Source organism: Python bivittatus, unplaced genomic scaffold (assembly GCF_059951505.1).
Source record: "Python bivittatus isolate LINGU-HERP-01145 unplaced genomic scaffold, Pbiv_v1 ctg000790_np1212, whole genome shotgun sequence".
NCBI lineage: Eukaryota > Metazoa > Chordata > Lepidosauria > Squamata > Pythonidae > Python > Python bivittatus.
In genome coordinates this window covers 4,200,552-4,227,487 of record NW_028277110.1, presented here as the reverse complement: position 1 = coordinate 4,227,487, position 26,936 = coordinate 4,200,552, and the positions used below count along the sequence as shown (strand labels likewise).

The window sequence follows — 26,936 nt, the reverse complement described above, 5'->3', positions numbered from 1 at the left end:
GAACCAAGACTGAATTAATCTCCATTAAGAAAGGAATTCCCTATTTGCATTAAAACATGCAAAGACTTGAATTATGAACAGAAAGGCTAGAGAATTAATCACATCCCCCCCAATCTCCTGCCTGATTCCCCCCACCAATTTTAGTTCCTCCCACCAATCCCTATAAACCACGTCTCTCACTTTAAATAACTAATATCTATACATGTCAATTAGGTGGCCGTACAAATCTAACAAATGTACAAATAAAATATTTATTTAGCATTAGTTTTACTTCTGTGTAGAACTGGAATAAGAAAGCCTATATTCCCTTGAAATAAGAAATAGCCGAAAGAAAATATTAGGGAATAAGACTTGACCTTTTAAAAAAACTACTTCAGGAATGCATATATTAAAAAAGAAGATGTTTTACACAAGGATATTCTACAACTGGGGAAAGAAGTTGGTGTTATCTCAGGTTCCTGGCTCATAGAAACCCGACAAAGATGCAATATCATTATGTAAATATTAGATCACAGGAAATATTACAGGAAATAAAACAGAGACCATTTCATCTCTCTGAAATGGGAAGGCTCATTTTGCCTGACTATAGTGTAGCTTTGATCTATCTATTAAGCCATTTACTACACAATCCTTATGAAGAAATGTGTTGGAGATTGGATTGTGAGAATAAGATGTCATACTGATTTAACTCAGCCATTTTTTGACACTAGTTTACCCTGTTTTAACCTGCATGTGATTTGTGTCTTAGTTCAAAAAAGTTAAGTCAGCCCAGTTTGGACTCACTCCAAGAAGGATTTCAAGATAAATACTTGGTGTCCTGGTCTCAAGATAAGCTTTACAGGGTACTTCAAACACTTGAAATGTGTCTGGAAATTGTTAAGCTAATGGCTTGGCTAAAAGAGAATTGCATTAGGAGATTTTCTAATATAGAGAAATTGCCCACAATAGGTGCATTCACAGAAGGGCCTCGAGATCAGATCTCAGCAGGTTAGGAGGCAGAGACAGGATTTGTGTTGTAAGTTATAAATGGCTAATTGTCTTAACTGCAGCGGGAGAACATTAATTTATAAATGGAGTTAATCAGTCACTATGAAGATCAATACATCCGGGGCTAAAGTCACAAGTCATACTCCATTGTAGCTTCTGTTAAGCACAGTCTGGGTTACATATAACATTATGCTATCAGCCACGGGGCACAAGCCACAAAGGCTGGCTTCTGAAAATATCCTTTCAGCCAGAACCAAATAAACCACCAGGGTCACATTCTTAGCCTCTCTCACTGAGGAATAGTTATTAACAGGGTTGTGACCAAGACAGCTGACCAGATGCACCCTCTCAGTTCAGCTGACTTCATGAGAGTGTTGTAGGAATAAAATTAAAATAAAATTAAAATAAAATAATAAAATAAAACAATAATAATAAAATAATAAAATAAAATAATAATAAATAAAATAAAACAATAAAATAAAACAATAATAAAATAATAAAATAAAATAATAATAAATAAAATAAAACAAAATAAAACAATAATAATAAAATTATAATAAATAAAATAAAATTATAAAACAAAATAAGGGGAGATGTCTCCTGTACAGCATTAAACTCCCAGGAAAAGGTATCTATCTATCTATCTATCTATCTATCTATCTATCTATCTATCTATCTATCTATCTATCAGATTTGTTACTGCATATCTCGGTGAAATGACTCTGGGCGGTTTACAGCAGAGATAAATTTCATTAAAATACAATATAAAAACAATCCTAATAATAAGAAAGGTGGAGAGTTGGCGAATCACTCAGGGAGCGTCGTCGGGCGCTGCCCACCCCCAGGGACGGTTAGAGCTCACGTCGCCCCACGCACACTGGCAGAGCTGGGTCTTTAATCCTTTCTGGAAGGCCGGGAGGGTGGGGCCCGCTGCACCTCTGGGGGGAGAATATTCCAAAGGTAGGTAGGCAGGATTTAAATGCAGTGGCGATTCAGATAAATGAGGGTGAAAGTCAAAGGAAGCAGGGGAAAATCCCAAGAGTTTTAACTGTACTAACTGTAACTCACTGAAGCTGACAAGGGATCAGTGAGGCATCAGTGCCCTTCAGTAGTTACGCAGGCATCTGCCCAACTCAGTCATGGCAGAGTCAATGGGGAAAGGAGGCCTTGAGCTACAGAAACCACTGGATTTCCTACTGAGCAACGACACTCCCTAAGAATGTCTATGGTGCAAAAAATCAAAGCCACGCAACTTTGAGATAACGGGAAACCACCCCCCCCATGAAAATGCAGGGCATAAACGGCCTATACAAATAACTAAAAAGTCCCCAAAGGTCGGCTGTCAGGAAACGAATGCCCGATCTGCTGTGAAGCCTTGCACTACCCACAGACACAAGTGCAATGCTCGCAGGAGTGCAACGTACCTCCCAATCCAGGACAGAAGCCTGCCACTGAGCGATCTTGTCTATGTTTTCCAGCCTCCTTTTCCGCTCGTTGATCTGCTGGGTCACGTTCCTCATGACAGCAAGGGCAGCGGCCACATACCGGTAGTCACTGGGGAGAAAAAGGAGAGGAGGAACAGCCTGTAAAATTACAGCAGTGATGTAACAATGATGTCACGTGGGAACATGACAAGATGCGCGTGGAAAATTTCCTGAGGCTGGATCACACAATTAATCTAAGCCTAGATGATCCATTCTGATAGTGATTCTCTGAGAGGTTGAGCTACCTCATCCTTCTGCTTCAGAACTAATCCTGATTTTTTTTTGCATGAAAAGGTTGCACTCTTTCCCTAGCTATGGTCCTGTCTCCATCCAATATGGTTGGCTTTTGGCAACTTATCTTCATCTGGAAGTACGGGATCCTGAATTCCAGTTGAAAACTTCCTCACTAGAACCAGCAAAGGCCGCACCCCACCGCAGTTTGCCTTAACGTAGGCTTGTTGAAGAATCCTTAGCTACAGCTTGTTGAATAAACTCCAATGGCTCTACTCACAGATAACGTTAAGCCCTGAAACGTGCTTTGCAATCACAATGGCTATTTTAAAAGATAAGGATAAACCATAAAGAGATAAACCATGCAATGGTTTGAAGTGAGGTAGCAACCCAGCCAAGGGTACTGAGGTACTTGCAGACAGTTCCCAAACTCAGTTCAGATGGGCTATAACAGGTTCTTTTATGGCCATGGAATCAGGCTAGGATTATTCTGCAAGTTTTTCCAGCACTCCTGCTTCAATTGGATGACATTGATGGATTTCTCTCAAAAGAGAAGAAAGGTTTGGTGACATTCTCATAAGTGGAAGAGTAGTATTCTTATTCCATTTCAAGATCAGCAAGAATTTGCACCGATGTCCTGTCCTTAATTGTGCAATCCTTTCTCCAGGGGTGTATAGATTCCCTGGCGTTCTCCACTTCCATTACCGTAGGCCTTTTCATATCAGGAAGTGTTGACCGCCAGGGAGTCTACAAGAGAGATGGAAAGCCATGTCACTCACACACACACACACACACACACACACACACACACCAGCAGTAGCACCCATTGCCACCTCAAACACAAAACCTCAAAAACTCCACAAGGAGAAATGCTAAAGGAATTCTCAGGTATCTTGAGAAGACGACAAAAAACACCCAAAGTCTCTTTCTTAAGGGAAGAAACTGCAAAGATGTTAACAAAGCATGAATGTGCTTTCTACTGGATCCTGCTGCCGGTGTTTGTTCTCACAGTAGAATCTTATCCGGGTAATTAAACACAAACTCTAGAACGTGGGTATGAATGTATTTCTGCCTGGGCATCTCTGTGTGCGCACATGTGTGAGTTTGTGTCCTGCCAGGGCCAGCAAAGATCAATCTTTTGAAAAAAAAATGCTGAAATCAATAGTATTGATTTCTGCCATGTGCTGTATTTTCCATTCCAAGACCATACCATTGATTTCAGTCAGAGAGAGAGAGAGACTAGCTAGTTGCCTCCTTGGTGTCACCATAATTTATGATTAACTTGGGGCTTAATATTGACTTCTGACTAATGAGGAAAAAAAACCTAAGCAGGCTGTTGAGACATGGCTGATTTTTTTAAATCAACACTGCACTTGATCCATCCATCCCATTTCAAGGAACTAGGCTGGAGGTCCTTGAAGACACCCCTACAACTATCTCTAATATGAGGCCCTCCAGATGTGCTTTAATCTTCCTTCATTAGCTACACTGACTAGGTATGATGAGAGTTGATGCCCAACACATCTGAGAGAGCAACTAGCTGGGAAGGCTGATCAGGTTTCCTTGGGAGAAGACCACATTGTAGAGGTGCTTACCTCTGGTGAACATGTGTGATCTTCTGTCATGCATCCCCTCACATACGAGTTCAGTATAGCAGCCTGTAATTTACACCATTCTTCTTTACTGACTTCAGATAAAGGGCCCAGCTTAATGTTGTGAAATCCATGTGGCAATTAGTCATGGATCAACTCTTATATTCATTTGGAATTTGCGGGACAGATTCCAGGAGGCCATAAAGCCCAAGTATGGCACACAACCTGATTTTGATATATGTTTCTCACTATTACGTGAATCTGTCTTGGGTTCCCAAAATTCTCAGAAATAATCAAGCTGGTGGAGAGTATTGGGACTTAAAGACCATAAATGCAGAAAATGACCATTCTGGGAAATGCTGGTCTAGATAGAAACAAGAACCAAGTTTCTCTGCCATACTGTTGGGTCAAAGTACAGAACGGTCTTTTCAGCTTCAAGACCCTGGACAGCTCCTTGGGATCTTCCTGTTCGTGGCCAGGATAGTCCAAAGAGAGTTCTAAATCTATCCCTTGCAGATGGGAATAAAAACCATGTGGAGATAGAAGCATAAACATCTGTCCCTCTACACGTCCACCCAGCTGGCCTGCTAAAGATTTCTCTGTTCATTGCTAAATGGGCCCGGACTTTGTGTTTTGATCCCATGGAAAAATTGTTCAGCCATTTAAATGATGTGAAAAAGTCAGAGGAAAGCCACTAGGGGCATCTCTAGACTGGGGTGAAAAGAACTGGTAAACTATAAATCCCAGCATTGCACACTATCACTCATACTTTCTGGGACTGTTGGATTTGTAGATCAGCAAATTCTGGAGGGCCACAGGTTCTCTACTCTTATTCAACTGACTTGTTGAGAGTTGGGTGGCAAGTTTAAACTGTTATTATTGTTGTTGATTGCACAGTCAGCTAGATGTTTAAGACTGGATTTGGCATTTTTATCCATCTATTGAGTCCTTCCCAAGGACCTGGGATAGGCAGATGCGGTTGTCTGATGGGGTTAAAGGTATTGTCACAGGATGGAAGCTGTTCCAAGTAAATCTGCCTTTGGCAATGGACTGATGATTTTTGTCAATGCCAAGGGTCTTCAAGGGGTGCTCCAGATGTTTTGGGATTGCACCTAAGGTGCCTCTTACTATTGGTGTTATCTTTGCTTTCTTTAGCCACAGTTGTTCTAATTCTATTTGCGGGTCTTTATATTTTGTGATTTTCTCCAGTTCTTTCTCTTCTCTTCTGCTGTCTCCAGGTATTGCATTGTCCATTATCCAGACTTTTTTGTCTTTCTTATCAACAGTTGTTAAGTCTGGGGTGTTGTATGGCAGGTGCTCGTCTGTTTGAATTCTCAAGTCCCAGAGCACTTGAGCTGCTTCATTTTCTATTACTTTGTTTTGTGGTCCCACCAGTTCTTGCTTGCAGGCAAATGGTATTTCTTGCAGACATTCATGCTAGCTGGGGAATACTGGGAGTTGAAGTCCCAGAGATGAAGTCCCCATCTTAAAGTTGCCAAATTTGAAAAACACTACCCTATACCAATGCTGTGCCCAATTCCATCTTGATCTCTTCTCTGCAAAGGCTTGTTTTTTCCATCTTACTCTCATGGCACCTGAGAAGTGATTTCATATTCCTCCTGGAGATATTTTTGGGCTTCTGTTACTGTGCTACTGAAGGTGAAGTAATTTTCTTGTGGCCCATTCTTCCTCCTTGGCTGCGCCCATTTCTCAATAATAAGAGAAGTTCCATCCTGACAAAAGGAAATGTGGAAGAGTTCCCCCATTGAGGGGAGATGGGCGGTTAAATAAACAAACAAACAAACAAACAAACAAATAAATAAATAAATAAATAAAGTGGGGAAGCCTAGAAGGCTGCAGACTGCTAGAGCAATAATTGCATAGTGAAGGACAGGACATTCACGCAAACTCACACCTTTGATCAGCACATCAATAAATAAGAATACCCAACTCCACCCAAGAACATGTTGCCAAGGCTCCTCTGAAAAAGAAACTCTCTTGCAGCCAAAATGCAAACTGGTAGGAGCAGTGGGAGAAGAAATATTCCACAAGGCAACTCGTTCCCAAAGGCTGCATTTTCCAAATGGGTGGGTCCCTGAGCCATTACTCCTCTCACAACTTTGACGCACACCTTAGCATTTCTGACAGAATCCAAATGGGTGAACCTGGGAAGAAAGTTCCTGTGTACATTTCAACATTAAAAGAGCATCTCATTTTAGCATGAGGTTGACTGTGGCCTCCCACAAGCACCTGGTGTGTTCCCACTCAGCATTATGTCAGAAGAATGCCACAACAGCTCTTGCCAACAAACCCCCTTGTTATTTCTGGCTGTGTTGCCACCACCCAAAGTGCTTTTGCGCATAGAAGAGTGTGTTCCTGAGGCAGGGAATGGAAGGAGGAAGGAGGAAGAAGGAGGATATGACAAGTGCAGATTTCCAAGCACAGTGAGGCTGTAGGTGGCCAGAAACTGAGATAAGTTGCAACAGAGACCATACCCAGAAGTTAGAAAATAGTGGCTGGCTTCATACAGCCCAAGACTGAACCAGGGTTTACAAATCACAATTTCTGTAATCATATAACGTGGGAAGCCCTCCCAAATCAAACCATCAACCTGAGGCAGGGTGGTGGAGTGGTTAAGGTTATGGACTAGGAGTGGGGAGACCCAAGTCCAAATCCATCGTCAGCCACGGTGGAAACTCCCTGGATGACCTGGAGCCAGTCAAGTTATTTTTGTGGGAATAAAACGAAAGGAGGTCCCTACATAAGCTGCCTTGGGTTCTTGAAGAAAAAGTGCCATATCAGTCTAACAAACTGGTCAATAAAGTGGCTTAACAGAAGGGCTTACTTCATGCATCATAATGCATAATGCATAATGCATAATGAAATGGTTAGGCTGCCCAACAGACCGGCCCATATACGACTGAATGCCATCTTATGGCCCTAAGGCCATGTCATGCAGCCAGGACAAATGTCAGTGCTCTTCACCACTGCCATGCTTCCCAAGAGTGCTGGGAATTTCAGCCACGTCTGGAATGCCAGAAGCATGTACCCCTGCTCTAGCCAACAGACAAGACAGCTTCCCTTGGCCCATAGGCCAGAGGAAGCCAGGTGATGCTCCAGGACTCAGAAGCCAGGACTGGATGGCTGACTGGGGCAAAGAGCAGAGGACACTCTAACCAGCTGATCTTCACCTCTGCCCCCCACCTCCCCCCGGCTGCCTTTGTGGAGGCAGAGAAGCAGGCGACTTCCCATCCTTACATTCTAGATTTCTGGAGTTTAAACCAAGGAGATAACCTCTGCTTTTAGCCTCGCTGCTTTTAATGGCAGCGACATACGCTCCCTGTCCTAGCCGCGTTCCCTCATTTTATGGCTTTTATTTTTAGAGGTGCCATTATGAATGGGGCTGCCCCCTCCCCTCGCCTGCCATCCGCTCATTAACAAAACAAGGTTTTGCAGAAAGAAGCCCAACGGCTCCAGCTGAACGAGCAAATGACAGATGAAAAATGGCTGGGGACATTTGCCGGGGCCGGATGGATTAATACTATGGAACGGTTCCCTGGAGGGGAACCATGGCTTTTTCTTAATGATTTAGCAGGAGGACAAGGCTCATGGCCTAACAATATTGTGCCAACCACGAGTTTCAGTGGCCAGAAATCTGGCTCTCAACCCACGTGGCATCTCACAGAGTAAATTTAGATGGCTGGAAGATAAAAATGATTACTAATGAGGGAAGAAATAAACAGCCCCACTTGCTTATGACAGGGGGAGGTTGGTGGTGCCCGCAAACACCTGCCTACCCAAACGGATGTTCATCTTTAAAATATAAATTAAATTGGGCACGGCCCCTCCTGCAAAGCAGCCTCATCTTGATTTCCAAGAATGTCTCGAGGCTCTATTCAGATCCCATCAGCATTTACAGAAAATAATAAGTAAATAAAATTGTCTGGAAGATCAGCTCTGATGGAAGGAAGATCCTGGGGAGACCAAAGGGGCGTGTGCGTGTGCATGTGCGTGCACACACACGTGTGGTATGTGGCAGGCAGGCCCTCAATGCTCAGAAAATAATTCAAGCAAACAATGACATTTACATTTCTCCTTGCTAGATCACTTTTACCTCCATCTGACTGGTGTGAGCAGCTAGAGGACAAAAATGTTGTTCTAAAATGTTAACATATGTACTGATAGTCCCTGACTTACAACGGCAATTGGGACTGGAGCACATGAAAGTGTGCTGGCATTTGGGACCAGAGTGCGTGACAATGGCAATTGGGAGGGTGCATGAGAGGCATGGTGCAGCATGCGGAGGGTGCATGGGGGTGCGCAAGAGGTGCTGTGCAAGTTGGGGAGGGTGCAAGGGGGTGCATGAAAGGCACTGCATAGGTTGGGGGATATGTGAGTGGCACTGCGCAGGTCAGGTAGGGTGCACAGGAGTGCATGAAGCACCGTGTGGGAGGGTGTGCAGGGGTGCGCAAGAGGTGCCATGCAGGTCAGGGAGGGTGCATGGGTTGGGGAGGGTGCGCAGGAGTGTATGAGTGACGAGCGTGGCACAAGCACAGAGGGGCTGGGGGAGGGTGCGCAGGTGGGAAGACTTACCCCAGGGACTTGCAACCTTGCCTGCTGGCTTCCCCATTGCCTTCCTGGGGAAGCCAGCAGAGAAGGTTGCAAATGGCACCGGGCAACCAGTCATATGTGCGAACAGGTTGCCAAGCATCCAGATTGTGATCGTGTGACTGCAGGGGTGCTGGGATGGGCAGAGCTCCAAGGACCAGTCATAACCACCATTCGCACAGCGCCGTTGTAACTTGGAACAGTTGCTGACCGAATGGTCATAGGTCGAGGACTACCCGTACGTTGTTTATCACTGTATTACACACATACAAACACTCTCTCTATTGTGGATACTGACTGCAATTTGTGCTTCCATTCCAAGCTTTGTTTTGCTTTGTTTCTAAAAGGCATGGTCCTCATTAAGAGAAAATGAAATGAATGAGAGGGAGAGGTTGACGTTGCCTGGGCGCCCTACAAAATATGCTGCCAGCTCCCACTTAGCAATGACAAGTCAGGAGCCACGTTTTACAGAGAAACAGCTTGGAATAAAGGCCCATCTCCAAGCAGCCCCAGCTGCTACTCCCCTCCCTGAATCCAAGCTCGCCTACAGCCCCATACCTGTGATCCTGTGCAGTGTACTTGAGCAGTTCTGCAAGCTGCAGAGGATATTTGCAGATCTTCTGGACAGGGGTCAACAGGAAACCATCTATGGCAATATCGATCATCTGCTGCAAGAGACGGCAAGCTTCGAAGAAGTGCTGGTACCTGCCGTCTTTCATTAGTTTGGAAAGCTCCATGCATGCATCCAAGTGGTTATTACAGTACTCGGAGTAGATCCAGAATCCATCTTGCTACAGAGAGGAGAACAGGAGGAGGAAGGGGCAGAATGAGTTGTGCCATAAAGAAGTAGCCACAGGGCAGATTTCAATCACAACGAACAGGTTGACCAAAACTGCACTTGGAGGAGGCCACTGGGACTATGGAGTCCAGCCCTGGACCCAGTGCAGGGATCTAAGTTAAAAGCATTCCTGACAGATAGCTGTCAAGCCTCTGCTTGAACATCTCCATGAAATAAAACCTGCAACCTTACTGGGTCAAGCCGCTCCTCCTGTTAGGATGTTTCTCCTAACGTTGAACCAGACTCTGTCCCTCTGGAATGGCAGAAGGTTGTGCCGTATCCTGCATTCAGCGAGGGATGGAAGTTAGATCTAGGTCTTCTTCTCTGTACACCCCTTTAGGTAACTCAATAATGCTATCATAGGACCCTTCAGTTACTTTTTCTGTAGACCAGTGTTTCTCAACCTTGACATCTTTAAGATGTGTAGACATCAACTTCCAGAATTTCCCCACCAGCATTTGCAACTTTTTTACGATGGCCATTAAGCGAATCACATGGTCATTAAGCAAATCACATGGTCGTTAAGCAAAGCCAGCTTCCCAAATGAATGGTTTTGGTGGAATTCACTTAATGACCATGTGATTCACTTAACAACTGCAGCGATTCACTTAATGGCCATCATAAAAAGGTCGCAAATCACAGTCACGTGACTACAGGGGGGTCATAAAGCACTTTTCCCAAGGCCGTCATAACTCTGAACCATCATTAAACTAATGGTCATTAAAAGCAAGGACTACCTGTATATGTTTCACTGAGCCAAAAGTGCTGGAGCCTGGCCAAGAGTGCCATCAAATTTCTCAAGTATAAAGATACTTAGGATCTGGTGTTGCAGCCTGTATTGCCAATTGTGCCAGCTCAGGTTTCAGTTATTCAATTTCAGCTAGTATCTGCTCCATGCTGAGGGCTGCAGTAAAGGGGGGAGATTCCTTTGATGGCAGTTGCAATCTGTCCTGTGCCACCAATTACAAGTGCAGGAGGTCAGACTCAGATCAAAACTCTTTATGGTAGCTATAAATCTCATCACAGTGCAAGAGGTCCGGAAAGCTCAAAAAACAAAAAAACAGAGGCGCATGCTTCAGAAACAGAGGTTCCATGCAGGCAAAGTCAAGATGCAGGAATCAGAGCTGGGTGCAGAAGTCTCGTCTTAGTCCTGCTCTTTCTGAGCTGCGTCTGCAGGTGCCCAAGAGCCTGCTGGCTTCCAAGATCAGCCTCTGTCAAGCCCTGCTCCTCCAATTCAGAATCTGACTCCTCAGAGGCCCAGAACATGGACCACTCCTTTAATGAGCTCGTTTCTCCCATCAACACCAGTGCAAGTCCCCCCAGTCTCCCTTTGCCTTTCTTGGTAAGTCGGCAAAGGCCATTTCTTTGCCATCTTCATTTGGAAACTGATCGCTGAAGTTAAACTTTTTGAACCTTGTGGCAAGAACCATCCTTGGGACAAAGTTGTGACAACCCCAGATGGATTACGGCAATTCTGTTTTCTTTCATTTCCTTTTTTCAAAGCCTGTTCATAACCCAAGCCATTGCTCTAAAGACAATTTATGAATGAAAACGAGCAAACAACGAGAATGGATAATCTGGCATTAGGATGCAAGATGCTCAGAAGGGTTTTAATGGCATCCTGTAGAGGAATCATGGGCAACCGCCATGCATTTCTCTAACACTCTCCAGAGCCTTCCTGGTGTGAAATGGAGTCTGGTTGACACAGAAAGCAACCCAGTTACGCTTCCAAGGATCCAGCGCCCTGGATAAGTGGCATTTTCTTACATAAGCACCAACGTATGGCTCTTTCTTCCCTAAAGGAGAAGCTGGAAAAGATAAGTTGCATGCTTTTCTTGACATTTCTAGATATATCTACGGTCCCATCACCCTGTAAAATGGTATTTATGCAACAGGCAAGAAAGTGTGAGCAAAGAGTCTCTGAGAGCCATCTCTGTCAGCACACACATCCTGTTCCTCACGCGTGTGTTACAGTTTTGTTTTCTTCCGTGCTTTTGAGTCCATCTTGCCTCCAGGTCCCTGCCTGGGCCAATCTCTGCACCTTTCTTGGCAACGTTTTCAGCAGTGGTTTGCATTGCCTTCTGAGGGCTGTGAGAGAGTAACTGACCCCAAGTCACCCCGTGTCAGCCCTCTGAGGTAGGCAAGAGCAGGAAACCAAAATCATGAATACTAATACGACTTTTATTGTAAAGTTACAGTAACAGAATCTTGCAAGTCTGAACGCGCCTCTCCCCTCCCTGCCTTTACATTCCAGAGAACCAGGGAGGATCAGTTCTGAGACATTTTCTCAAATTACATTTTTGGTTTGGACTCAGATTTCGTTTATCAGACCATTGTCTAGGCTGCGGCTCTTCAAGGTTATTCTCACAGCCCGTTACGCCCAGCTGGCTTCGTGCCTGAAGCAGGACTAGAACCAGGTCTTCTGGTTTCTAGCCTGGTGCCTTTAACTACTACACTGAAGGCCACTGGACCAAGTGCAGGATTATGACCCTGCAAATCCAGATCCAAATATTTTCTTAGCCATTCAGACTTGCAAGAATGAGGTCAGCCCTTCCAGGAAGACCAGATTAAGAAACCATTGCCCCGTAGATCAGTACTACCTTTATTGTAAAGTTATAGTAACAGGATCTTGCAAGTCTGAATGCGCAGCCCGCTTCCCTCCCTTTATCTTTGGGTGAACTAGGGAGGGGCTGAGACATTTTTTCAAGTTATTTTCTTGGCCCGGGCTCAAGCTCCTCTTATCTGACCATTGCCTTGGTAGTGGCTCCTCCTACTGTCCTACAAGGCCATTCCCTCTGCCCTCTACAGCGCCCCTTCACTGGATATATTCAAGGAGGAGTTTTATGTTTTGAATTGGATTCCTCCAGTAAACAGGCAGCTGGGCTTAAAAATACTGCCCACCAGCCCCAATTCTGTAATATTAATTGAGAACAGGGACCACTTTATAGGCTTATCTTCTTCCTGTCTTTTGTCCTTGTGTTATCCTTGTTCTGCACCCTTTGCAATATCAATGGAGTGCTACAAGGTTCAGTCCGGGGCACTGTACTCTTCCACATTTTTATTAATGGCTAGGAAGACAAGCTAGAGGGAGTGCCTATCAGATGTGTAGATAACACAGAATGCAATCCTGGTTTTAGTTTCCCTTATTACAGTCATCAATTAGAAAAATAAAAGGAAAAGGAAAAACATTTAAACATCTCACAGTGCCAGCACAGAAACTCTATATCTATATCTATATCTATATCTATATCTATCTATATGCATGCAGTTTCAGTGATTTGAGCTGTTGTCTTCATGCAGTCCTTATGTAGAATAAATCAAAATTCAGCAATCTTAAACACAGGTTATTGTATTAATCTGATAATAAATAATTTACATTAAAAAAAAAATCTGCTGGTCCTGGGTGGTCTTTGGAAAAGGAGGATGCTAAAGATGATAGATATCTCTCTTAGAATTGCAACGTAACATTAAGTGCAGTGTGATTTCCAGACACCTGTATTACAAGGACAGTAATGCTGAACATTCGGTTTTTATTCCAGCACTGTTGTTGTGTGTTGGTCATCAAAACAACTCAGGATAACTACTCCTCTGCACTATTGGGGCATGACAGCAACACTGAAAAATGCTTACTGGCCAGCTTCGGTGGAAGATGACTCAAATCATCCACATATACATCAAGCAAATGGATGTAAAAACTTAAATAGTAATGGCACCCAGAGACAGGGTTGACTCATACCCTAGCCGGTTAAAATCTCTTTGGTTAGTTGCCCTAAAATACTGCAACACATTTGAAGGCAGGAACTCTCATATAATTTGTGTATAAATAAGAAAAGGCAGCTATCAATCAAGGAACTCAACACTGCAAAACACCTTTGAACATCCGGTCCTGTTTTTCTGCCAGCTGTTGTAGTATTAATGTATCAATTTGCCATGTTTAGAAACTTTAAGAAAGCTTGCAGGGCACTAATTTGCAGGAGAGGTTCTTTGATTCCTTCTTGCACAAGAAGAATTACTACTGCTATCCCTCAGTCATTAGTACAAAAAGAATGCTATCAATAGTATTGATGAGGTCAAAATGAGGTCAAAATTGGAACTCACAATTTAATATGGTCACAGTAATTTCTACTGTAGCCAGATCATTTCCTGGGTTTTTACCTATTTTAAATTGATGGACCAGGGAAGGTATATCCTTAGTTTATAACCCAATTGATAATTTGTCTGCATTTAATCCTTTAATTAATGAAGATACTGAAGAGGTGAATAGCTTCTGCCTTTTAGGATTGACTGTCAACAGTAAAGAAACCAGCAGTTAAGAAACACACCACAAGACACATCACAAACTAGCCCTTGGTAGAGAAACACACCACAAGACACATCACAAACTAGCCCTTGGTAAAGTAGCAATGAAGGCCTTGGAAGGATAGTCAGATGCCATGATGTGTTGATTCCTACAAAGATCAGACTACTTCAGGCAATATTTTCCCTGTGATACTCCATGGAAGTGAAAGTTGGACTTTGAAGAAGCAGGACAGGAAGAGTATTCATGCTTTTGAATGTTGATGTTGGAGAGGACTTCTGAGAATACCATGGACAGCCAAGAAAACAAACCGATGGACCATCACAAATCAACCCAGAGTTCTCACTCGAGGCAGAAATGATCAGGCTCAAGTTACCATAAGTTGAACACACTATACAAAGACCAAACTCTCTTGAGAAATCTTTAATGCTGGGAAAGAAGAGGATGAACAAGGTGGATAGATTCAATTACAGAGGCGATGGTGCACCATTAAGAGACCTGAAGGGTCGGGTTGCAGACAGATCGTTCCAGAGAAGGTCCAACTTGATGGCACTTAATCAATCAACATAATCAATCTATTCAATTAATCTCCTAGGGATCTCTACCACATACAATGAGCAAAAAGAATCCTTTTCTGCTTTAACTGAAATATGGCACGCAGAACGGAACAGACCTTGATCTATCAAAATGAACTTGATAAGTTAGCAAAATAACAAAATTAAATTTAACAGACAAATGCAAAGTTATGTACTTAGGGGACACAAATCAAATGTACAAATATAGAATGGAACATGTCTGTGTGGGCCATAATAAAAATATATAATTAATAAAATATATACCTAATCAAATAGTAGTTGATTACAATTCATCTGTTCTGATTATTTGAATCAGTCTTGAAAAACAATCCAATCTGGATATTCAAACTGAATTTTTAGATTTGATTAATCCAATTCAGATTCCTGAATCCAGTCACAAAAAGCAGTATTCATGTATGGGCAAAAGCAGATTAAACTACCTGAATTGGTTTGGAGGCTTCCAAATCAATTCAATTTTCCTTTTTTTTTTTTTTTGCTTTTGAAATTTGACTGAACCCCCCAACAAATTGAAAATATTTGGACAGCCCTATCAAACATCATTTGCTGTGCATTCTCAGTCTGAAAAATAGCAGAAACTGCAAAGAAGTGCTGTGTCCCAGAAGTACATATTAAGAAAATGAAGAATGAATCAAAGGAGATATAGTCTGCTTCCCAATCATATGATCTGAATGTAAAAAAGTTGTTTGGATTTAAGATGGGAAGAAGAGAAACCTAATTATCCTAAATTACATTATCAGGCATAACTGTTTAATATGAACTTTTTCCAGCTGCAAGCTGGCAAAAAGACAGACGGTTCTCAACAGGGTGTCTTAACACTCGTGTGTGCATTTAGGCAGAATCAGAGGGAGATTCAAGATGCATCTGTTATCTCACTCAGAGATGTCTCTCAGGAGATTTAGGGAAAGTGGGCACTTTCAGTGTGGGGTTGTGATTAAGTTAGTAGACTAGGGCCAAGGAGATTGACGTTCAAGTCCATCCTCAGTCATGAAAGTTTTCTGGATGACTTGGGGCAGCCACCATTGTTGTGAGGAAATGACAAGCAGAGTGGGAGAGGAATAGACATGCTTAGTCTTCTGGAAGAAAGGCAGTGAAACAAGCCTAGGATACGAAGGAAGGGATATATCAATCCCATTAAAAGGGCATGCACAGATCAGCAGGGATTTGCAACATTTTTGAATCAAAACTTTGTGAAGTGTTTGGCCCACCACTACCCAACTGCCTCTTTGAAATCTTTGACAGAAACTTAAGTGACTAAACTGAGTATTAGACAATTAGGACTGTCTCTATTCTGATGTCCTCTACATGTTCTGGGATTGCAATGCCCAGAATTTTCCAATATGTGGAGGTCCCAGTCAGTGTTTCCCAACCTTGGCAAGGTTAAACGTGTGGACTTCAAAAGAAGTATCACCTGCTAATGTTGCTTTATAATCTGATTAGGCAAAGACCTAAATTCCCTAAATAAAGATAAAATAAGCAAAATCTTTAACAAATCCAAACAGCTGCAGAACACAGACTAAGTAAAACTGACTGCAGGCAGCAAGGCATGATTCTAAAAGCAATAGCAATTTAAAAAGAAATAACCTGGGAAACTAAATGGCCTGGGAGAATTACAAAAAAAACCCCAAAACATTTCTGAATACCAAAAGGATACAGCACTGATGTCAAACAGGGGATCCCAACCCCTCCAAAAAGAGCAGACACCAGCCTTTCCCAGTCTGGTGTCCTCTAGATTTCCAACTCCTACCACCAGCATAGTAATGAGGGATGATGGAGTTGTATAAAATATTGCAGTGAAATTCAGGTAGGACAGATTGACCAAGGGCGATGAGTCTTTCATGTTGTTGCTGTCTTCTCAGTGCATTCTATATCAACTTAATTCTTTGTGGAATTCACAACCACAAGATGTGGTGATGGCCTCTAATGTGGAGGGATTTCAAAGGGGGCTGGATAAATCCACAGAGGACAGATCTACCAAGAGCTATTAGTCTTGAGGATTTAATGTTACCTCAGTGTTGGAGGCAGCATTTCTCCAAATACCAGTTGCTGGGGAACAATGGCAGATAAAAGCTATGTCTCCATCTTTTGATTCAGCTATCTCAAACGCATCTGGTTGGCCACTGTGAGAAACAGAATTCTGGTCTAAGAGAAACCTTGGCCTGAGCCAACCAGGCTGTCCTTATGTTTTTGGTTTTTTTTTGGAATATACCAGGCTGGAAGAAAGCTATCATAGATAACTGGAAATTTCCAGTATGTGGATCACCCTAAAACAGGAGGATGAAAGGGAGGAAAAAAGAGGGTCATAACGACTGTCACAATCATCTATGAGTGGATGCATGCCACCTACCACTGCAGAAGCAGCTTCCTAGCAAGAAAAACAGGATCTTCAGATTTTAGGTATGAACAGATGATGTTACTCTTCATTAGCTCACTTTCTCTGGTCAGCATTCATTCTTCATATCCCACACCCATCCTTTACAAACAACACTGATATCTTATGAAAATTATAGCACATCTGGTGTTCGACAACCTAGCCCCACATCACTGAAGCTAACTAAGTCAGGGACTGGCACAGCTGATTAAGCCACTGGGGAACGTCAGAGAAAGTTTATTGTGAACACCCAGCCTACTGTGATTCATTCAACACATTATGATTAAGGAAACCATGACTAGCATGATCTGGTCAACATTGTGTTAACCTGTAGAAATTGTCCCCTAAGGAACATGCAAAAAATGCCCCACAACCCAACTTTGTGAAGATAATCAAGCTAAACTGAAGATGCCTTCCATTCACTGGCTTCCTCTCTGAAACACTTACATGCTCTAGAAAACACGGTCCTATTTCACTGAGATGAGGGTCCTCGTTGTTGTACTGCTTCTCCAAGTCCCTTACAAAGCCCATCTGAAACCTGTAGATGTCTTCAATGTTGCCAAATATGATCTTCAGCTGCTCATCACTGAACATATCTCTTCTCTTCCGACACTGCTTTAAATAACCCTGGAGGAACATACAAAAAGAAACTAAGTATACAGCCCCCTTACAAACAGACTGTCTGTTCCCATAGCCCCATACTGCCAGACACCATAGAAAATATTATCCCAAGATTAGCACCAAAGGAAAATTCAATCCCCAATGTAATCAGTATTTTGGCCACTTCTAGATGGGCTGATAAACAATCAAGGTTAATCCTTTGGCATAGTTGGGAGCCTCAAAGAACTGCACTACAATTCACAGGCTATGTTTGCAAGTTGGTCAAAAAGCAAATGGCTCCATCCGCATAACATGTCGAACTTGGCTAGTCTCAATCTTTTTTGATTTTCTGCATCGTACCTTGTTGCACAAATCCAGCCCAATTCGTTATTTTATGACATAGGGTTCATTCAGAAAAGGGGCTCATTCAGGAACCAAGCTAGATAGGTTGTGCACCAAGGGGGAGAGACGTGGTCAGGTTGGGGCTCTGGTAGAACAAGGCTCTGCTAAGCTCATGGGGAGGGTGGACAGCAAGATTTGGCAAAATGTCCCTTCAATGCTCCTTGAAGGCAACATTAGGCACTAAATTCAACTATTAATCCAAATAAATAAAGAAAATAATAATACACACACACAATCTCAGCTGACTTGTGTGACAGGAGCCTCTCTGTCTCTTTCTGCTGTCCCTCGGTTCACATTCAATTAAGCCAAAATCCATCTGCCAGTCTTTGCCATTGCATGGCAGATGGTTTTTTTGCTCTCACTGGTGGGCTCCAATTTGGAACCCTTTTATACCCACAAACTATTGATTCAACCTTGTTGGCCCACCTTTTCTTTGGCTTGTTTCGACATCTTACCCTCAGCAGTGCCAGATAGGAGCTACAATCGGAACCCATTCGTTGAAAGACGATATCCTTGTAGCCAGAATGAACCTCAGTCTATCACGTGTATTTTGCTGTTGCCCTTTCTATACCAATTTATGTGCAGGAATATCTTTAACACCTCTTAATCTCCTATAAGGGAGAGATGATTTGTTTCCTATTTGTAGATCAGAATCTTACCAGTAGAGTTGCTGCTAAGTTTCTGTCTAAAGCGATTTCCATTAGCATAAGGCATCTTAATCTTTGAGTGATGACATTATAACATTTTATTTTTCCTTTATCTTCTCTTAATTTCTATTTTATCTCATACTATTTTTATCTTTATACTATTTTATTGCATCTATTCAATTTTTCCTTTTTCTCTGCTTTTTAAGCAAAAACGTTCAAGTATTATATGACTGATACTCTTGTGGCATTTACTTTTATCTTGCTAGTCACTGACTGTAACTGACTACCTGTAATTAAACAGTCCTTATCTTTTTTTTAAAACCTTTTGAAAAGAGGGGGAGTGCTTATTGCATGTGATCCCACAGTACTGCCTATTATATAAAAAATCAGTCAATTCCTGGATTTCTCCCAACAGAAAAGCTGCTCTCTCAGCACCTGTTGGTAGCCAAGTGAACTCTTAAGAAGCTTGGAAGGGTCAGATGATACTTCAGCTCTACACCTACTAGTTGCTAACCCTTCCTTTAAAGAGCCCTTGATCCTCTCTGGAGCTTGAGATGCATATGGCTGGAAAATGGTAGATAACAAAGGGTTATCCACTGCTGGATTTGCACAACATGCTTAAATAGATCAGTTAAAAATCAGTAGCTGCATTTGCAAAACAAGCTGTTCGGTTAATCTTCATTAGCTTATTTGTGAGTATGGGGGGGTGCTTAGTGTGTGAACTTGGGCTGCAAAAGTTTGAAGATGTTCATGCAAAGCATCTGGTGTAACAAGAAAGCAAAGTAGCCACCTTGTTTTGTTAATTTCTGACACTTCTTTTGGTATATTCAGTGAAGGAATGACGTGTACTAAAGTCTCTGAGGCTTTCAGACAATTCCTGGAAGTGGTGGAAGAGGTTTCAATGCAATGCAGAACGCTCCTTATGGGAAATGGTCTTGCTGCCTTGGTTTAACCTAGAGAATTGCATCACCTTTGCATCATGAAGCACCCTTGTGAAATGAAGACAAGCCATCGTGCGAAGTCTACTCTGAAACATTTGGTTCCTTCATAGTTCATGCACTGTACAAACCCAGAAGATGGGCTAACTCAAGCATGTTATATCTGAGCTACATATTTAACCTGTTAACATCACAAGAAAAGGTGATGAGGACCTCTAAAGTGGGGTAGTGTTGTTACACTTAGTCCCTTCTCACTGAGGGTCTCACTGAGCTCCTGATCCTGGTGATGTGACAGTGGCAAAGGCTACCTATGGAACAATTCTAGATGAACTGCTCCATAAAAGTGTTCCTTTTCTATTAGAAAAAAGTCAGCTATCCATCGCTGGCTTTGTTAACAAGCAGAAAAAATGATGGACCTCCTATGCTGGAGAGAATTTTGCTAAGTGATAGGCTGTAAATAGTCCCCAAGACCATTTCCTTCTAAAGTACTTTTCCATGTAGTCCCTGTGGACCACGTTGGGGGAATTTTTGCAGGAGGTTACGTGCCAGCTTTTCAGAGCCTTAGACACATAAATTTGGGAATTGTGATGCAGTATCTATCACCGTTTGTCAACTGTTCCTATCTCTGGGGATCTGGTAATGGAAGAAATGGGCAGACTCCACATGATTGTTGTTATGGAAGTGAGGTCTCTCAGAGAATCCAAAGGTTTTGTTACAAGAGCTGAACAGAAATAATTTTCCATCCTATTTGTGGTCTGAAGAGTGAGGGGAAATTGTTCACTGCATTTTTCTAAGAGCGGATGAACTTCTCCAGAAGATCAGGGACTTCTCAGGCATGAAGCCCATCATCAGCATTCTTGTTCAGTTTGGTCCTTTTCTCTATGGTGGCTGTTCTGTGGCAGTGCCAAGAAATCTGGACATTTTTGTATATCCCCTAGCGCTCTCCACCTAGCATCATTCTGATGTATTTTGAAGAGGTCAATTGCTTTTCTCCCTTCCATCAAGTTGTAGAGAATATTTGGAGAAATGTGGCCAGATATGACATCTGTGTGTCAGAGTAAACATTAACAACGGTGAAAACATTCTCCAAATTTTATTTCTGTTTGAAATAATGCTCCTCTAGGGGAGAATCTCAGAAGGTATTTATAAAAGTAGCAGCAGCAGCACACAAGCAAAGATGTTCATCATTATCACCACTGGTATTACCTTTCTATTCATGGTGTGCAAGTCATCCTGATTTGATTCTGGCATTTTTAAAAAATCTGAAATGGCCGGTCCTTTCCATCTGAAACGGTTTTTTCACTCAGAACTTTGGAGTGTGGATTTTGTGGATATGCAGGAACGATCCAAATGATTGAGTTGATTTCTTCTGACTATGTGATTAATTGGGAGATGCAATGGAATTTCCTTCAAACTGAACCTCTGAATCAAATATCCACACAGTATCCCTTCTGAAAGACCTGCACCCGTAGGCTCTTTTTCCAAGGAGGTTTTCTTGGACATCTTCGAGAAGCTGTGAATGATGATTTCATTCTAGCTCCATTCCTGAAGCCAATCCTTGGCTGCTGTCTTGCTATCTCGAGCAGTGAGAAGCAGTGGGATCCATGGATCACATTAATTTCCCATAATACTTCCAAGCAAATGTCTTTCTGGAGCATTGTGGAAAATTAAAGGGATGGCATAGACTCAGACACCTAATTGGAAGCATTGTCATCTCATCCAGGTAATTCAACCAGGGATTGCTAAGAAGCAGAAATAGGATTCAAGAACTCTTTACCAACTCAAAGCTGGATTTGACCCAGCTGCGATACAACAATTTTCAGAATTATCATGTCTCTGCATCCAGACAGCCTTATAATAGATCCATTTCTCTGAATTCAGACAGGGTCTGAATAGGGAATTATGAATTCCAATTATAAAGCGTTTCTAGTCAAGACTCAGTTTCTTGGAAATGACAATGTCATCTGCTCCAGTTCTATTTGTGTTCTGTAATTCTTTACATCTCATTTATTTTCTCCTGCTTTGTTACTGTGTTCTTGAACGTGGATCCTATTTTGTGGTTTGCCTTGCGATTTGGACTCCTTTGTCCCCATTTTTAGTCACCTTCAGGGCCCAATTTTACTGGCTCTGCACAGGAGAACTCCTGGGTTTGATCCTGGACAGATTATAGACTACACTGTATTGATTTGGTCCACTGACTTTACTAGCGTTAGTTATTTAGTGATCCAGGCAGGAAAGGATGTAAAATAAGGCCACACACCTCCTTTCCTATTAATCAAATCTTTATTACGGTCATAGACCAGCATAAGGAGGGTGGGGTACAGTCAACTAAAAAGCATGGAAGACATGTCAGAGTCTAAAAAAAGAAAAGAAAAGAAAAAATTATAAAAAGCTAAAAGATACTAAAACAGAAAGTATATATAAAAGTCTATAAGGATCTACAAGAAGGGGTAGGAGCAGTAGCTGAGTGTAGGGAGCGTAAAGGGTTAGTATGTGGAAGACTATATCTATCCCATTACAGAGCACTCTAATATGGCAAACTAGGTGATCATTAAGTCTAGTTTACAGCACCGGGCATCATCCGATGAATTTTGAGTGTTGTTGCGCAGAACCTGGCAACCTTATATGTTGGGGCAGGGTTGGTATATGAGAGCAGCAGGATGGGGCAAAATTGTCCTGTGCACCCTGGGTACTTATGCAGTAATGGTGAGATGAGGCTAGTGCGGATGTCTCTGTAATACAGGCCCTGGAGAAGCACATGCTCTGTTGTGTCTGCGTGTCTAGACTCACAGGGGCCTTGTCTCTCCAGGTTAGGGATCTTCCTGTGTCGGCCCTCAAGGACAGCTGAGGGGAGGGCATGCCATCGTGACCGCCCTTCCCATTTTTCCTGCACTGGGGCCAAAGCCAGCACCCTCAGATTTCACTTAACTACAGACAAGCGTCAAGGTATTGGGCTGGCACCTAAAGGGTTTAAGTTGTCTTTCCAGCTTTCTGCGGGGCTGCCCCAATGCTGTGGTTTTGTCCACTTAATTTGGGCAGAATGAGTTTTCCTGAAGCTGCGCCTGGGCTGTCATTTTGCAAATGGGAATGTTTGTCACAATCTGTTCTGTTTAAGAAAACCCCTGAAAGGCTGCTGTTTCTCCACCGTTGGGGAAGATTGCTCATTCAGTTCCATTTGGGATAATAAAGAGCAGCCAACAAGGGTGGGCAATAGCACCTGCCTTGATATACTGAGTTTAGTCACCATAAACTGGAGCAATTCCAGCAAAAAGCCATCAGCCTCCTGGTAAATTTGACCCAGGAGATCTTTAAAAGTAGCCAGCATCCTTAGTTCCAGCTTTCCCTCTTTATACCAGCATAAGAATATGAGAGGGAGAAATAAGGACAGTTATAAAACGTGCTATTTCTTCTGCAAGGCAAATAGATGGATCTCTCCAATTAAAACAATGAACTCACAATTAAATTTATTCTGTTTCCTCATAGAAACAATCCAATTAAAACACACACACACACAACAGGGACTTTCCATTTTACCATGCCATTTATTTCACTGTCTAGTAAAAAAGGAGCCAATTTGGAGGAATGACCCACTGAGTTAGAGAGAATAGCATACACGCTAACCATTCCCAGAGGCTGGAAACAGGGTTGTTAATAATTAAATGACCTGGAGCCATCAGCTCAACTTTGCAACCTTTTATTTGGGTGGCTTTGTCAAGGCTGAAGAAGAGATTGTTGACGCTGACCAGAAAGGAGTGTGAAAAGCTTAGTAAAGAAAACGAAGCAACACCCTGTCTTCCTTCTGCAGATCACAGTGTCATTCAAGAAGCAGGAACACAATCTCACCAAGGTTGTCACTGCCATCTATACATGGAGATTCCTGGAGAACACTGAGCTCATGCCACCCAACCATAAACCAATCTCAGGCTCCAATATGGAAGTTAAGGGATTGACTTGCCTGTTAGGACCTGGGGTTCCTAACTGGATGGAAATGATGCAACACGCTTTCCCATCAAGAGTGGGAGAAGGGACTGTGCCAGGGATTGGAAGCATCCACTGCCTTGTTGGTGCAACTTATGGAAAATGCGGAAGGCACACTGACCTGGAACTGGCTCAGATGCCACTTACTCTGATCAGGTCTACCTCAATTCTGCCCTCAAGGGGTAGAGCAGAGACATTTGCTTCTTTCAGTGCTAGATTACTGCTTTGTAGATCATCACTAGCCACTATGTACTGCTCATCAAAAGGAGCATTATCATCATCATCATCATCATCACAGTCATTATCATCATCATTATCCACCTTTCTACAGAGCGAGCACTGACGATGGCTTGTTCCACCTTGTACAGTCAGTTCCACAAATAACTGACCAATCAAGAAATGTGCATTGTGCCGGAAAGTTATCTGTTGTTGTGTTGGCCTTCTGAGATAGGCCAGGTCAGGAAACCGATAGCACAAGAATTCCAGGAATGCTACTTTTTATAAATATAATAACAAAATTTTGAAAGCCTGCCAAGGTTCCTCTCTCCCTCCCTCTTATACCAAACAGAATCAAGGTGGGCGTTTTGAGTGTCTTTCTCACGCTTTCCACTTTGCCGAGACTGAATTGTTGTTTTTCCTCCCTTAAGGCTCATCCGTTCCTGCATCAAGATTATCTCCAGATTCCTTTACATGTTGTTTATTTGGGATGTTTATTTACCACACCAAATATACTGCTACTCAATTGCTGGCAGTGATAAATACCCGCCATGTATCCCTACAACTATATCAGAATTGATTGGTTTTATGTGAACTGCTATATCAATATTTAAAAAGCAGGCATGCAAAGCCAAATTGCCAAGTTTTCATGGGGCTGAAAGCGGAAGAGAACTCATCGCATATTGAGAAATTAATTTTGTCCATTATAATTCTACTGGAATAAAAGCTTTTTGTGTTTTCAGACCTTCATTCATCCTTGAACCTCAAGGCACAAAATGGGATCAATATTTTTGTTTTTAAAACTGTCACGGCTGGATATTAGCGCGCACACACACACACTCTGTCCTCCACACACGGTTCTTTCACAGACTTCATTTTTTAAATAACAACATCATGATGATACATCTTGAGATCGGACAGCAATCCAGCTGCCATATAAATGAACCACTGTAGAACTTCTGATGTTACCATAAGAACTTTTAATGCCCCCACTTCTGCACAAATTTGATGAGCATCAGGCCATTGATGGGGACAAGCCTTAAATGCTGGCTATTGTACAATTGTTGAAAAGTAGACATGTTTATGCCCTCTTCTCTTAGCCTTATCTGGTTTCATGGAAATTTCAGCTCTACTTTTTGCCTTAAACAGCTGGATCTGGTTAGTACTTGGATAAGAGATTATACAGAAATCGTAGCAGGGTAGATAGATTGGGAAGTCGAAAAACATCCTGGAAGAAATCAATGGGAAACCACTTTTATAATACAGGGAACTAAGCTGAAATGCATTTTGCATAAAAGTTTGCGATGGCCTTTTGCCATATGCAGTAACATGGGAGGTGGGGGGATTCGAGTCAGTGATGACTCCTGGCAACTGCCTGGAGAAGTCCCTGCAGTTTTCTTGGCAAGGTTTTTCGGAAGTGGTTGGCCGTTGCCTCCTTCCTAGGGCTGAGGGAGGGTGACTGGCTCAGAGTCACCCAGTTGGCTCTGTGCCCAAGACAGGACTAGAACTCACGGCCTCCCAGTTTCTAGCCTGATGATGATGATGATGATGATGATTAAACCATTTTATATATGATGCCTTAACCACTACAGGTAGTCCGCAGGTTAAGAATGCCTGGTTTAAGGATGACCCTTAGGTACAAATGGAGCCTACTGTAGCAAAATGCAAGTTAAATTCACAGTGATTTGAGTTAAATGTACAATGGTTCGAGTTCATTACACAATACTACTTATACAGTATTATACAATAATACTGTTCTGGCTTACATACAAATTCAACTTAAGGACAGACCTTTGGAAATGAAACTCATTCTTAAACTGGGGACTCCCTGTACATCAAAGTGGCTCTCAATAACATTTGAATGACTGTCAAAAATAGTAGTTGCTAGCAAGGGACCTTTGAAGACCCTGTTGTCCTAAGGATATGCTTGTGAATTTTCTTGAAGCCGCCTGCTCTGTAATACCAATTTTATCCAAACAGGTCTTTGGTCCAATCCAGCTATGGAGTTCATTTTATGTCCTCCTAGGCTTCAGGACTGTGGCTTGTTTATCACATAACTTCTCACACTAACTGAAAGGAAACCTGAACACCATCCACACAATGGCCCTGTACACACTTAATTGTAATAAGAGAGGCTTAGTTTGATGTACAAATAGCTGAATCCAATCAGCTCCTCTCTTCCTTCTGCTGACATAGAGACAAACTCCTAGAGCAACCCTGCAAAAAAAAGGGGGGGAGCTGCTCTAGGAGTTCATTCTACTGGTCATCCTATTTTGCTTCCTTTCCCATAGCCATGTGGGGAGCATTAAGCACCCAGCACTCTGCTGGGTGCTTGGTGGATAAATGATGCAATATTGTCAGCCCTACAAGGTAGACCAGACTAAGAAACCAATGTCATTTAGGTCAGGACTACTTTTATTGTAACAGAATCCTGCAAGTCTGAATGTGCTTTCCTCCCACCGCCTTTATCTTTGTGTGAACTAGGGAGGGTCAAGTCTGAGATGTTTTCTCAGGTTACATTCTTCCGCTGGTCTCAGGCCCCGCTTATCTGACCATTGCCTTGGTAGCAGCTCTTCCTCCTGTCCTTCAAGGCCATTCCCTCTTTCCTCTACAGATATAAATCAAATCAGTCAACGAAAATATCGGTTAAGTCCTTTTATAGTTATCTATCCCAGTTATTTCTAGCATTTGGATTATTCATTGTAAAATTAATTGTAATTTTATAGAATTCTTTTGTATTCCAATTTTTGGAGTGTATAATTTTATGTTAATAATTTTATCTTCACCTTATTTTATCCTATCAATATAACTTTTTATTTTTATTTCTATTTTAGTGTAATGGTTATGTTATTAGTTCTATGCTGGTCTATGACCAAAATAAAATGGATTGATTGATATGTTAGGTCACCAAATGCATACAGGAGTCATGTTCATTACTACTGTACAAATGTAGAGCTATGTGCCGGAACGTGATGACAGTTCAAGTCGGAAATATGTGAAACAATAACAAGATCTTGAAATGACAGATGGTACCTATATCGAGCTGCTAATGGTCAAGCATGATTTTACTGCAAGTTGTGATTCCCCCCCCGCCCCTTATTTGGTACTCTGGCCATGTTTAAGTCTGTCTAGGCAGGCCAAAAATCTAAATAAA

The 26,936-nt window shown here is 42.3% G+C and overlaps 1 protein-coding gene across 6 annotated transcripts in view; it reads right to left on the bottom strand.

Annotated features, from left to right (window-relative positions):
- Window positions 1-26,936, bottom strand: part of ARHGEF9 (Cdc42 guanine nucleotide exchange factor 9) — a 242,733-nt gene that overhangs the window by 38,190 nt on the left and 177,607 nt on the right. For all 6 annotated transcript variants that reach the window (XM_007421913.3, XM_088129201.1, XM_088129199.1 and 3 more), the window contains 3 exons: window positions 17,449-17,628; window positions 9,461-9,693; window positions 2,412-2,541 (listed from right to left, as the gene is read on the bottom strand). In XM_007421913.3, the coding sequence (XP_007421975.1) occupies window positions 2,412-2,541; window positions 9,461-9,693; window positions 17,449-17,628 (543 nt within the window). The remainder of the gene's footprint in view (window positions 1-2,411; window positions 2,542-9,460; window positions 9,694-17,448; window positions 17,629-26,936) is intronic.